This window comes from Cibotium barometz, chromosome 48, assembly GCF_041138505.1.
Source record: "Cibotium barometz isolate CiBa-2024 chromosome 48, ASM4113850v1, whole genome shotgun sequence".
Lineage (NCBI taxonomy): Eukaryota > Viridiplantae > Streptophyta > Polypodiopsida > Cyatheales > Cibotiaceae > Cibotium > Cibotium barometz.
In genome coordinates, this window is record NC_141093.1 from 10976752 (window position 1) to 10989430 (window position 12679).

General features: G+C 42.7%; 1 protein-coding gene across 8 annotated transcripts; it reads left to right on the forward strand.

Moving 5' to 3' along the window:
- The first annotated feature begins 206 nt into the window (after positions 1-206).
- Positions 207-4417, forward strand: LOC147610810 (pentatricopeptide repeat-containing protein At4g18520, chloroplastic-like). 8 transcript variants are annotated; one of them, XR_015263914.1, is made up of 4 exons: positions 228-521; positions 599-663; positions 768-3600; positions 3711-4358. XR_015263914.1 is itself a non-coding variant. In XM_086785408.1 (3 exons), the coding sequence occupies exon 3, from the start codon at positions 775-777 to the stop codon at positions 3178-3180; it is 2406 nt and encodes an 801-aa protein (XP_086641534.1). In that variant the 5' UTR covers positions 207-513; positions 599-663; positions 768-774; the 3' UTR covers positions 3181-4417. The 8 variants fall into 8 exon arrangements, 7 of the variants coding, with proteins under 7 accessions (XP_086641534.1, XP_086641533.1, XP_086641531.1 ...); XM_086785408.1 differs by having other exon boundaries at positions 207-513; positions 768-4417; XM_086785407.1 differs by having other exon boundaries at positions 208-513; positions 793-4417.
- The last annotated feature ends 8262 nt before the right edge of the window (positions 4418-12679 follow it).

Below are 12679 nucleotides of genomic sequence, written 5' to 3' on the forward strand. Positions count from 1 at the left end.
TTAAATAATCCGCCCCTCGTAATTATTTAACAAAAAAAGCAAAGAAAAAACATAAAGAGAAAAAAAATAGAAGGACTTAATGGGTGTGTGTGTGGGGTTCCTTTATTTTTTTTTCAGCACTTCATGGGCGGGCAGTGTGTATCCACCCTCATTGTAGCAGAAAATTCCTATATTGCAGTCATTGGGCCGCGTGTGAGTGCTGTCTTTGGAGAGGACGCATTGCAATGTGATCCGACTTGGCTTTTAAATTCACAAGAGCGTGGAGATGATATCTGCTACACAATGGCTATGGAGTAATTACTGGCTTCACTGTGTCTTTTACATTTAATCCTGCAACTGCCGAGGAAGGAGCTCCTGCATTATAGAAAGAGACCATGATACCGCGCTCTGCGCTTCCTGGCTATGGAGAAATCGGAGTGGGAGCTCAGCGACATGGAAGTTTTTCCATCACCACACAGCCTGTGCAGGATCATTTCGCCCCTCCTCGCAGCACCTTGAGAAGCTCTAGCTCAGGTTTCATGGTGATATCCCTGCACAGCCCCTTTTTGAAGTGAAACAATAGCGGGCTAAGATATGCTTTTGATGTCTCTTTTTGCAGAAAGCTTTAGCACAGAGCGCATATGGCAAGATTATCTCACTGAAACTTCCCAGTGGTGTGACAAAGTAACTGCTAAATCATTTGAATCTATGTAGATTGCTTAATTAGTTGAATCTGTGTGTAATCTAGTACCGAATCATGTAACTCTTATGTATTATGTGAAAATTAGGGTTTCTATGGGCCTTTTTTGGCAGAGAGAACGGGATGTAGATGTCAGGCGTAGAATTAGTGAGCAGTCTGTGTGGATCAATGGATGGGAGCAACCTGGTTCACTCAAAGGTATGCTTGAAGACGTGGATTTTGAAAGCAAGGAACTTGCCGACATTAATGGGAGCACATCGTTTTCTGATCACGCCTTGCTGAACACCATAGAGCCTTCAGTTGTAAAGGATGTACAAGAATCTGATATCAAGGCTGAGCAATGGTGCAAACCCGGTTATCATCATCTCCTGCAAAGCAAAGGGGAGGCACAAACCATAGCGGAGGCCCTTGGTTCTTTGGAAGGGATGCCTGATGAGCCTCTTCCTACAGAGATTTTCATCCCCATCTTGAAAAAGTGCAGAAAACAGAAGGATATTGCCCATGCCAAACGCTTGTATTTGCACATGTGCTACCATGGTTTTGAAGCTCATGGAGTTCTGGAGAACTTTCTTGTCACAATTTTTGTGGAGAGTGGCTGTGTGCCCGAGGCCCAACAGCTGGTCAACCGGTTAGCTCATGTAGACGAGCATTCTTGGAACACTCTCATACAGGGATATATCGAGCGCGGAGAGTCCAAGCGGGCCTTCAAACTGTATCAGAAAATGCAAGAGCAGTTTGTGCTTCCCAGGAGGTACATCCTCATGGCTCTACTAAAAACTTTTTCTTCACTAGAATGTCTTGAGAAAGGGCAAGAATTACATGTCAAGATTGTCGAGGAAGGTCTGGAAAGGGATCGTTTTTTCTGCAACACATTGGTTGATATGTATATCAAGTGCATCTCCCTTATGGAAGCACAGGAAGTTTTCGATGAGCACCCGTTTAAGGATATAGTTTTGTGGAGCACACTAGTCAGGGGTTACACACAACTTGGGCTCTTTGGGGAAGTGCTAACATGCTGGGACCGAATGGTATTAGAAGGTGCAGATCCAGATGCTACCATACATGTTTGTAGCTTGAAAGCTTGTGCCAGTGTTGGAGATTTAGATAGGGGCCACAAAATACATACTGCAATTGTCAAACAGATGCTTGAAAAAGATCTTGTTGTGGGCAATGCTTTGGTCGATATGTATGCCAAATGTGGCTCACTGGCAGATTCCCAAGAAGTATTTGACAAGCTGCCTGTTCGAGATGTAGTGTCATGGACCTCATTGATTGCTGGATATGCTGATCATGAGCTTGGTGAGGAAGCATTAAGACGATTGGATCAAATGCAGCAGGCCGGGGTAACCCCAAATGATGTCACATTTCTTTGCAGTTTGAAAGCTTGTGGCAGCATAGGAGCCATAGACAAGGGCCAGGAGATACATGCTGAGATTGCCAAAGAGGAGTATGAAAGATACCCCTTTTTTGGCAGTGCTTTGGTGGATATGTACAGTAAATGCAGCTCAATGGCTGAAGCACGGTTCATATTCAACAAGCTGCAAGTTCAAGACGTCATATCATGGACTGCACTTATAGCAGGTTATGCTGAGCATGGGCTCAGTAAGAAAGCAATGCAGTGTTTCAAACAAATGCAACTACAGGGTGTGCTTCCTAATACGGTGACCTTTCTTTGCACTTTGAAGGCATGTTGCAGTGCTGGAGCGATTGGCAGGGGCAGGGAATTACATGCCGAGATTGCCAAGAAGGGGCTTGAAAGGGATTTACTGGTCAGCAGCACTTTGGTGGACATGTATATTCAATGTGGCTCACCTGCAGACGCCCAGCTTATGTTTGACAGACTGCCAACTCGAAATATAGTCTCATGGACTGCACTTATTGCTGGGTATGCTGAACATGGGCATGGTGAGGAAGCGCTTAACTGTGTAAAGCAGATGCAAGCAGAGGGGGTGCCCCCAGATGCTCTCACATATGTCTATAGCTTGAAAGCCTGTGGTAATGTTGGAGCCATAGACAAGGGACAAAGCATACATGCAGAGGTCGTGAGTAAAGGTTTTGAGAAAATTAATTACATTGGCACCGCTTTGGTGGATATGTATGCTAAGAATGGCTCACTTGCTGAAGCTCGGCTGGTGTTTGACAGCCTGGAGGTTCGATGCATAAACTTGTGGAATGTGCTGATGGCTGCATTTTCTGAACATGGGCTCTGTGAGGAAGTGCTTTGTGGGTTGAAACAGATGCAACTGGAGGGTGTGTCTCCAGATGTTGCCACATGGGTTTGCAGCACGAAAGCTTGTCAGGGCACCGGGTTCACAGACAGGGGCCGTGAATTACATTCACAGATCGCCAAACAGGGTTTTGAAAGAGATCCTTCCATTGGCCGTTCTTTATTGGATATGTATGCCATGTATGGCTCCTTTGCAGATGCATGGGATGTGTTTGACAAGCTGCCAGCTCGGGACTCGGAATCATGGAGTGCAATAATTGCTAGGATTTGTTGAACAGGGTTTCAAACTTCTTAGCAGTCGCAGTCAGAGGCCGTGTCTTATTGCAGCTGAAATGTGGTGACTACTTGAGTCCCACACTTGGGTGAGTATTATCCTCTTGATTCTTTGGTAGTACTGTGCTTCATGTCCAGGCCAAATGTGGCTCACCACAGACATGTCCAGCCCGATGCGAGTGCAAGATGAAACTATGTGGAACTTGAGAAGGCAGAGGATAGCATTTGGTAGCAAACCTTTAGCTCCAGATCAGGTTAGCCAAAAGCTATGGATCAGGGGGCCCTGAAGGTGCCAAAAAGTTACTAAAATATCCTTTCGGTGGGCTACTCATAAGGGCACCAAAAAGACCTTTTTGGCGGCCGACACACTCGAAGCTCCAAATAGGTACTGGAACTCTCTTTTGGTGGGTAAAACTCACAGGTATGTGTGCAGAGTATGCTTAGTGCTTGAATCTTTTGGCAAGCTGCTGTGTCTCCATGTACTGCACTAAATACATGTAATGCTGAGCATGAGCTTGCACTTACATACAGGAAAAACAGAACATGAGCTTGACAGGAGGCAAGCTGTTGCATGCTTCCATGTGCTATCACTTTTTGTCAAAAGCTTGTACCAGGGGCCACAGACGAACCAGTTTGAGATTCTAAATTAAAAAACTGCCAAGTTCAAAGGATGTTGATGGCTCACGATTCGATACCTGGAGTGCTTAACCACGTACACTGCAGGACATTCCGGCAGGCTCAGAAAGAGCATTGATTTTATAAGAGAGGCGTTTCAATGTGGTAAGATTTGATGGGTGTGGATGTCCAAGCTGCATCTGGTGGGAAAGGTCGGACCTCGGGACCAGACTTTAAAGCTTTCCATGCCCAACAATGTTAGGCGGATGATGGTGAACTCTCAAGCACAGAAAGAATGGCGTGGCAGAATTGTGCCTAGGTCCCCTCAGAGCAAAGGAAGATGCTGAAGTCATATAGAGGAAAGGCTAAGGATGCTAATATATAAATGTGTTTTATGGTATGGTTTGCAAAAGGAGGATCACTTCACGTGATGAGGTGTTTTTCCTTGTGAGATTATTTATTGTGTAAACGTCAGGGTTAGAACCCTGGACCAGGCCAGGGCGATACCACTCGGGCATGATGAGGTGTTTTTAAAAGGTTGCATCCTCAACTATGAATTGTCATCAGAGTGTCTCTCTCTCATTTGAAGCCCAAAGCAAGGTTTCATCAAAATTTTATTTGACTTCTTAGGCGTCAATATATAAAGCACCAACATCGAAATTTGGCATTAATTTATGGCGAACATTCCTTACTCCTCAAGTTTGCCTTACAGTTTCGCTTAATCAATCGTTACGTTTAAGTCGCCTGAGGATAATGCACATGGGGAGTCCTGGATGTCTCTCTCTCTCCTGTTTAGGGTCCACAGGTTGTCCATTGACTGTTGGTGTTACTGCAAGGTAACCTACACAGAGGCTCGCCTCTAGAAGACGAGGAATCATGCATCTCTCTCTCTCTCTCAACCCCCCTTCCCCCCCTTCCTTCCTCCATTGCTCAATCTGGCAGACCCCACTCCCTCCCTCTCTGTATTAAACCCCCCCTTCCTTCCTCCATTGCTCAATCTGGCGGACCCCGCTCCCTCCCCCTCTCTCTCTCTCTCCATTGACATGATGTAATGTTTTGTTCTCATCGGTCATTTTGGCCTTTTGAAGACGTTAATACAACTTTCTTTCTTTCTGCTTGCTTCCACAAATGTCGAACCCCTTAGGCATGGAGACTGTTTGTCTTTCTCCTCATCAATTCATGGCGACAACTATTCACTCCATGCTCCTCGTAGATGCTGTGTGCTGGCTGAGCATTCATGTGGTGGGCACATGAAGGCGGGGGAAAGCACTTGCAAGTTGGGAGGATTGAGAGAGGGCACAAACCCCCCCCTCCCCTCTCTCTCTCTCTCTCTCTCTCACTCCGTTTGTAAGGAGCCTTGGTGTTGGACTAGCACGAGAGCAAGATGACATGAGCATGGAGTGAATCGGAAAGCAGAGGTATTTAGGAAGGCAGAGGAGGGGGTAGGCGGTGAAGGAGGAGGAGGAGGAGGTGGAGGTGGTGGGGCAAGGGTAAGGCTATGAAGGAGAATTCAAAAAATTCCATCTTAGTTTACTTTGTAGTTTACTAAGCGATCATAGTTTACTTTTTAGTTTATTTTGTAGTTTATTAAGTGGGCATAGTTTGTAGTTTACTAAGTGGGCATAGTTTACCTCATAGTTTACTGGCAAATCATAGTTTATTTCGTAGTTTACATCATGGGGTGAGTGAATTTGGGTTTGAGACTTAGAAAAACTTGGAGCAACATGTTACGTGCAAAAGAGGTTTTGAACTTGAGACTTTGGGTCACCAATGGAAACAGCTTACAACTACACTATACCTTAAAGCAATGAAACCATGTGGTTTCAAGTCATTATCCCACACTATTTTCTGGCAAAACGTAGTTTATTGGGCCGAGTTCATTGAACCGAGTTTGCTTTTCAAAATGGATGGTCAAGATTTGTGCATGCAATCTTCAGTGCTGCACGACGGCCGTGGATCTCACCTGACAAGGGTCTTTAAGACCTCGTGGTCTATAGTGGTGGAGTCAACGCCTATTTTGGGCCGTTCGATGAAGTAAACTTGGCCGAGTAAACTACGCCAAGTAAATTATAAAGTAAAATTCTATCTTAGTTTACTTGGTTTATTAAGCGATTAGAGTTTAATTCTTAGTTCACTTTGTAGTTTACTAAGTAGGCATAGTTTACTTTCTAGTTTAATGGCAAATCATAGTTTATTTCGTAGTTTACATCATGGGGTGGGGTGAATTTAGATTTGGGACTTAGAAAAATTTGGAGCAAGATGTTATCTCCAAAAGACGTTTTGAACCTAGAATTGTGGGTCACCAATAGAAACATCTTACCACTACATTATCCTTTCAATCAATAAAACCATGCGGTTTCAAGCCGTTATCCCACACTATTTTTTAACAAAACGTAATTTACTGAGCTAAGTTTACTAGATAGAGTTTCAAAATAAATGGTCAAAATTTGTGCGTGCAATCTTAGTGCACTGTGGCCGTGGATCTCACTTGACAAGGGTCTTTTACCCTCTGGTCTTTAGTGGGGGGATGGTGGACCTTTATTGGTCACCTGACTGTGATGGAGGCAGGGCACAAGGGAGCCAGTTTTCCGGCAAAGGGCGAGCAGCTGGGAGCCGTTTCCAGAAAATCTGGTGGGCGCTGGCCATTCACGAATGTCTTGGTCAATCAGTGGGCGTTTGGAGGAGGACGTGGACAGGCGACAAGCTGAAGGGGACGTGCGTGTCGGATTAAATGAAGAATGGGCTTGACCTGCAGGGAACGACGGTCATGTACAACACACAGCGCGCTGTCCACAGTCCAGCTCCCACAGGATACACAGCTCGAGCAACACACCTCCACGACCACGATGAGTAGAAGCATGGCTGTGCTCACTGCTGGCCTCCACAGGGTTAGTGAACACAAGAACACGCCATTGTGAGTTGTGAGAGGAGAGCAATGTTCTAGTACTATTGTTAGTGAACACAACAAGAACACGCAAGATTAGATAGAGTCGTACACTCCAAGCTAGCCAAGCTTGTAAAAGCTAGCCATATTTAAGTAAAATAATTAAATAATTACTAACAAAAAAATGAGAAGAGGAATTAAGCCATCAAATCAATCTATTGATCAAATCTACTCTCTTGAAGTGAGAAACCAAATACACCATTTTATAGTTCAAGAGAAGCATTCTATGCAGCACACGTTACCCCTTTACATCATCCATGGCATCACTGTTTTACACCTGTTCACATTTACTAACTTACATTCACTTTATCCAAATACCTTTGGGTCTTTTAGACCTTTGCACACATGCAACAAACTCATGACCATGCTCGTCAAATATACACAACACCACCATCACCATAATTTCTAGCACTCCTTATTAGTGATGAGATTCTTTAACACTTGGAGGAAATATGTTCCGAGATGGTGTAACATGATTATGAAAGCTGAATAGATTAATGCTAGACATTGAATGTAGACCTTAACTATTGTATAATACCAAAACATGAATATATAAAATGATGTCATAGATCTATTAATGCAAAGTTATACAGAGTGGTGTGGTGAGATGCCTTTGTTTGATGCCTAAGGCTATGGCTACCCTATCTCCTATACTTAAGAATGGCCCTCGACCTACCCTTGTGTAGGCATATGAAGGTTAGTCAATTTTAGGGTTGGTTGGTTAACCTATTGTGTTGGCTAGTCGACTAGTCCACAAAACATAAAATGATCCAAGGTTGTCCATACTTTCTTAGTCATGGGAACCTGGCTACGCCCCTTGTCTTGTGTGCCCAAAATGTATCCCATATGCACCCTCTAAACCTACCCAAAAGACAGATGCAAGTGGTAAACATGTCCATGTGCTACTCGATTAGGACATGTACATGGCATCCCCTCCAACTAAACTTGGAGTATTGCGACACAGCATGCACCTTTGCTCCACTTCAGTATCATTCTATTTGTAGGCCCCACTCCAAAACCACCAACTCTACCTAAATGGAATCTCCAAACAAATTGTTACCATCATGGAAACTGTCATTTAACGTGGAGTAATCAAAATTTTGGGTTTTTTTTGGGCATGATAAAGTGGGGAAATTCTAGCAATTTTTTCCCAAAATTCCATCCATAGTTTAACAAAATTAAAGAGAGGGTCCAAGCTTTGTTTCTTTTAAAAATTTTGGGTTTCACAAGGAGGTTTTCACATAAATCAATACTAAATTGTTAATTTTATGGTCATAGACCTACTACTTAGGAATAGGATATTACTAGTCCTTTCCGTGTAGTCTCTCAACAAGTTCAAGATTTACAAGCCAAAGTTGTGAAACCATGCACCGCACCACACAGGTACGACCACTTGCTTCATTGGTTTCTTATCCTCCCTTCACTCCTGAATTAGTGTTGGGGAAGAAGAAGGAGAGGCATCCAAATTTTATTCGAGCCTAGTTGAGTAGGTAGGAGACTTATTTTGCCATTGTGCATTGTTAATGGTAGTAGAAATGTTTTTAGAGGTCATGTGTTCACATGGTGGCAAGACCTTAAGACTAAACCCACCGCTCCGAGAACTAGGAAAGCCTGTAAAAGTGAACTTACGAAGGCTTTTGTGAGAGAACCAGATATGAGACTGTGAAATTCTCTTGACTACACACTATTGGGAGGGGGGAGGTTTGATGTAAACTATTGGGAGGGAGGAGTTTTGATGCATTCATTCAGGAGTTAAGAGAGAACTAAGTTCTATGACCTCCTTGATCTTGTGAGAGAGCCTGATGAGTCTCTAGACTCTTCGACTGATTGTAGACTATATTCAGTTGGGAGAAGGAGGAATTTTGATGCATTTATTTAGGAGTTTAGAGAGTTTATTACTAAGTTCTCTAACCTCCTTGATCGTTATGTTTGCTTGTTTATCCTAAAAGCACTTCCATGTGATTATCAAAATGAAGTTCGGTGGAATAAGAGAGAACTAAGTTCTGTGACCTCCTTGATCTTGTGAGAGAGCCCGATGAGTCTCTAGACTCTTCGACTGACTATAGACTATATTCAGTTGGGAGAAGGAGGAATTTTGATGCATTTATTTAGGAGTTTAGAGAGTTTTCTCTGACCTCCTTGATCGTTATGTTTGCTTGTTTATCCTACAAGCACTTCCATGTGATTATCAAAATGAAGTTCGGTGGAATATGATCAAGTCTTTTTTGAGAACTTCACTTCGCTCATATCTATGATGATATAGTGGTAGCCACTCAGAAGGATATTGTGGGTCCTTATTAGCAAAGTGGAAGTAAGAATTCTACTATGATCCATGTTTTCGGCTTGTAAGGGGGCATGTTTCAAGTGTCATAAACAAGGCCACTATGCATATCAATGTTTATTCAATAAGAAGCCTCCTGGTGATAGTGGAGGTGGTGGCAGTGGTCAAAGGCAAAGATGTGCAACAGCAAGCTCACGCACACTTGGTTTAATCAAGTAGTCTTCTAGGTAATCCACTTATTAACAGTATTGTTATTTATTCTTTCAAAAAATTATGAGAATTGTCATCTTAATATGGGGGTGTTTGGTTCGTATGATAGATAAAAGTATAATTATTACCCAATAAGTGCACACCAACCTTGTCATAAGCCCAGTTCCTAAAGTCCATGCCCTAGGTAGGCTTATTTTTTCATAAAAAGAAAGTATGTGAGACTAGCTTATACAAAAAAAGGTGTGAGCCTATAGATGTGAGCGGCGTGAACACATGAGCCTATGGACATGAGTTTAGAGGCATGAACCTGAAGATAGAGGCCAACTATGCCTCCGAGGTTCCATCAAGGAATCGCTTGAAAAACACACCACCAAAATATCCTTGTAATCTTACATTATAGGAAAAATAAAAAATAATTTTTAAAAAAAAACCAATTTCAAATGTGCTCTAGAAGCACTACAAGCCTTTGATGTGAACCTAATCTGGACTACTTGTTAGAAACAAGAGTACAACTGACTATAATGCATTGAACCACACTTCCTCAAACCCACCAAGCTTTCAATCCCAAAAAATGACTAGCACTTAGCAGAGTGCTCTCTTGTTGAGAAGGCTAGACTCCTTCAAATCTACCTCAAGCGAGGAGAATTAGAAAGAAATGAGCCAAAGAAAAGATGAGGAGAGGAGGAACATTAGAACACATAAAAACAAGAGCCGGCCCATGATCCTCTTAGCTCTAGACTCACTAAACTGGATTTGTAAACAACATCATCACCTTTATGAAAAGGGCATTAAACTACCCTATCTTTGGGAAAATCTCTAGCAAAGGAGCAGGAGAACAACAAGGAAGCTCGAGGTTTGCTTCCTCAAGAAGTGGTTAAACCATGTTTGATGCCACAATGTTTCAAACATTTGGTGTCAATCTCGAACTAGGTTTATCCCAAGTTGACCACGACCAAGAAGTAGACTAAAAACCATAGTTATGACGACAATTAGGACATGTCTCTTTTAGCCTTAAAGCAAGGATGGCGAAGGACAAAGGGCCATTGGAAAATTCATTACTCCAACCCCATGGGGCAAGAGATCCCATACCTTGGAAAACAAAAGGTTCCACACCTCCTATCCAGTACCATGTGGATACATAGAAGACATGCTTAGGATGGTGTTTGAAATGGGAAAGGGGGTTGTGACAAACATAGCACCTAAAACCAAGCTAATCCACATCTCAAGGATGATGACCAAATTTGGTGGAACTAGCGATCCCATTCAGTATCTAGAGAAGTTCGATCAAATTTGTGAGACCCAAATTGATGATCCCTCTAAGATTTGATCATTCGGACTTTTCCTTTTATAAGCAAGCCAGTGGTTTTAGATCACTAAACCCACTTAGACTAGCTATGAGATCTTGAGACACTTTTATCGTGGGATTCTTGCCCATTGGATCCAAAACGAGGCCCATTGCACAAATATATAGCCTCAAGAAGGAGGAGGGAGAAACAATGTGGGATTATATTGCTAGATCCAAGTATCTCTATATGAAATGAAGTACTTTTGAAATGAAGTACTCGTGAAAGATTGGATGATTTATCACTCGTTGATCAATTTATGATTGGTCTCAAGAGCAAGATGCTTCATGACCATCTCTATAGGTCTAGACACGACCATCTCTACCCTACAAAAGATTGGATGATTTATCGCTCATTAATGTATTTATGATCGGTCTCAAGAGTAAGATGCTTCACAGCCATTTCTATAGGTCTAGAACCTACATCTTCAATGAGTGCTATCGTGAGAAAATAGACTTAGTAGAAAATATGCAAGACAACAATGATGTATAAGTCGTCCACCCAAACCAAGAGACAGTGGATGCATCATCCAAAGCCTCATTGGCTAAGGATGCCCAACCAATACACCAGCTAGAGTGCTAGTCAAGGACATGATCATGGATAAGATTACAAAAAACCTACTAAATTGTTTACGCTAAGCAGGCAGGGCCAGTCTAAGGGTAACCTTAAGGCCAGCCCCAACTAGAATCTCAAGCAAGACACCCACGCCTATTCCCACGTAGAAATATGGTTGGTGTATAATTTACCACCATAATTATACAAGTACAAATTATTTGATGTTAAGGCCTAGATAATAATTTGGGCTCGTTGTGTTGCTGGTGCCAGTCCCAATGAGAACCATGACAGATCATTGTTGGTAGCAAGGAAACCCATTAGGGTAGACTTTGGCACCACGATAGATGCCCCGTGCCAAGGTAACCATTGGCCTTGCCATCCCCACTAGTCACTCCTCAACAATCATAAGGTCCAGTGTTTACCTATTAAAACCCCTTATTACCGTGAGGCATGTATAGACTACCTTAATTATCATATCCACCTCTGGCATTTAGTTCCTCCAAGAACCACGCCAGCACACAATAGTCCTTGATGAACCTACCCACAAAGACAGTAACCCAAGAATAAGAGAGTTGTAACCCATATGAGAAGCAACAATATAATCCCTATGGGTATCCTTAAGAATCTGTACCTCTCTATTTGAACCCATGGTGCAACAAAGAGAGAGAGAGAGAGAGAGATCAACACTATGATACATAGCCATGGATTCAATGCTATCAATGCAAATGCCCACACACCGGATTGCGGGAATGCCCTTACAAAGGCCTTACAAGCACTCGTGGGATTTGGTGTAAGCATTGCATGAGAGTGCTACAAAGGCCCTACACGAGAGTGTTGCAAGAACTCTCATGTCAAACCCCAATGTAATTTCTTACGATGACACATGCTATAAATGCAGATTCAATCATGAGTGATAATCACCCCCATGGGCATCATCTGCTACCACTTTGACAAGCCTTTACTTGTTAAGCATACAGAGAGAAATTATTCATATAGTACCTCCTTAATGCTATTGCAAAACTCAAAGCCAAGAAAAGGGCAATAGCCAAGAATCCATTTCGAAGAAGCAAGTAGCCACAGAGCTAGAGGCACAAGCCCCAAAGGCTATAATAGCCCCTAAAAGGGATATAACAACCCTTGAAGTTAATGAACCAAAACCAGAGGTCCAAAAGAAGAAAACCTCAAAGAGCACGCTAAAACATAATGCACGATAAATTGTCAAGGAGGGCAACAACATCATGACCATTGGAAGTGGTTCGTCTACACATACCTTCCAAAGAAAGTGAAAAAGTACTCCAACCCCGTGTTGGAAAAGAAGCGAATGAAACAAGTCCAAATGCTTGTTTGTAAGGAAGGTGCAGGCTAAACTAGAGCCAGTACTTAAGCAAGTGGTTGATTATGAACCACTCACCCTGACTAAGCGTATCCCAAACCCTATTCTAGATTCAATCATAGAACCAATATGGGAACCTTCAAGCATGCCAAAGGTTGTAGCGAAACTCGTCCATTCTTAAGAAGCCACTAAAAAGAGCCAATTCCCGAAGCCTCTACC

Excerpts from the sequence above, each read along its gene's own strand:
- LOC147610810 (XM_086785405.1), top strand. The coding sequence starts at position 375 with ATGATACCGCGCTCTGCGCTTCCTGGCTATGGAGAAATCGGAGTGGGA. Across the intron at positions 522-598 it reads GCTCTAGCTCAGGTTTCATG|AAAGCTTTAGCACAGAGCGC; the intron begins GTGATATCCCTG and ends CTCTTTTTGCAG. Across the intron at positions 664-767 it reads CTTCCCAGTGGTGTGACAAA|GGTTTCTATGGGCCTTTTTT; the intron begins GTAACTGCTAAA and ends TGTGAAAATTAG.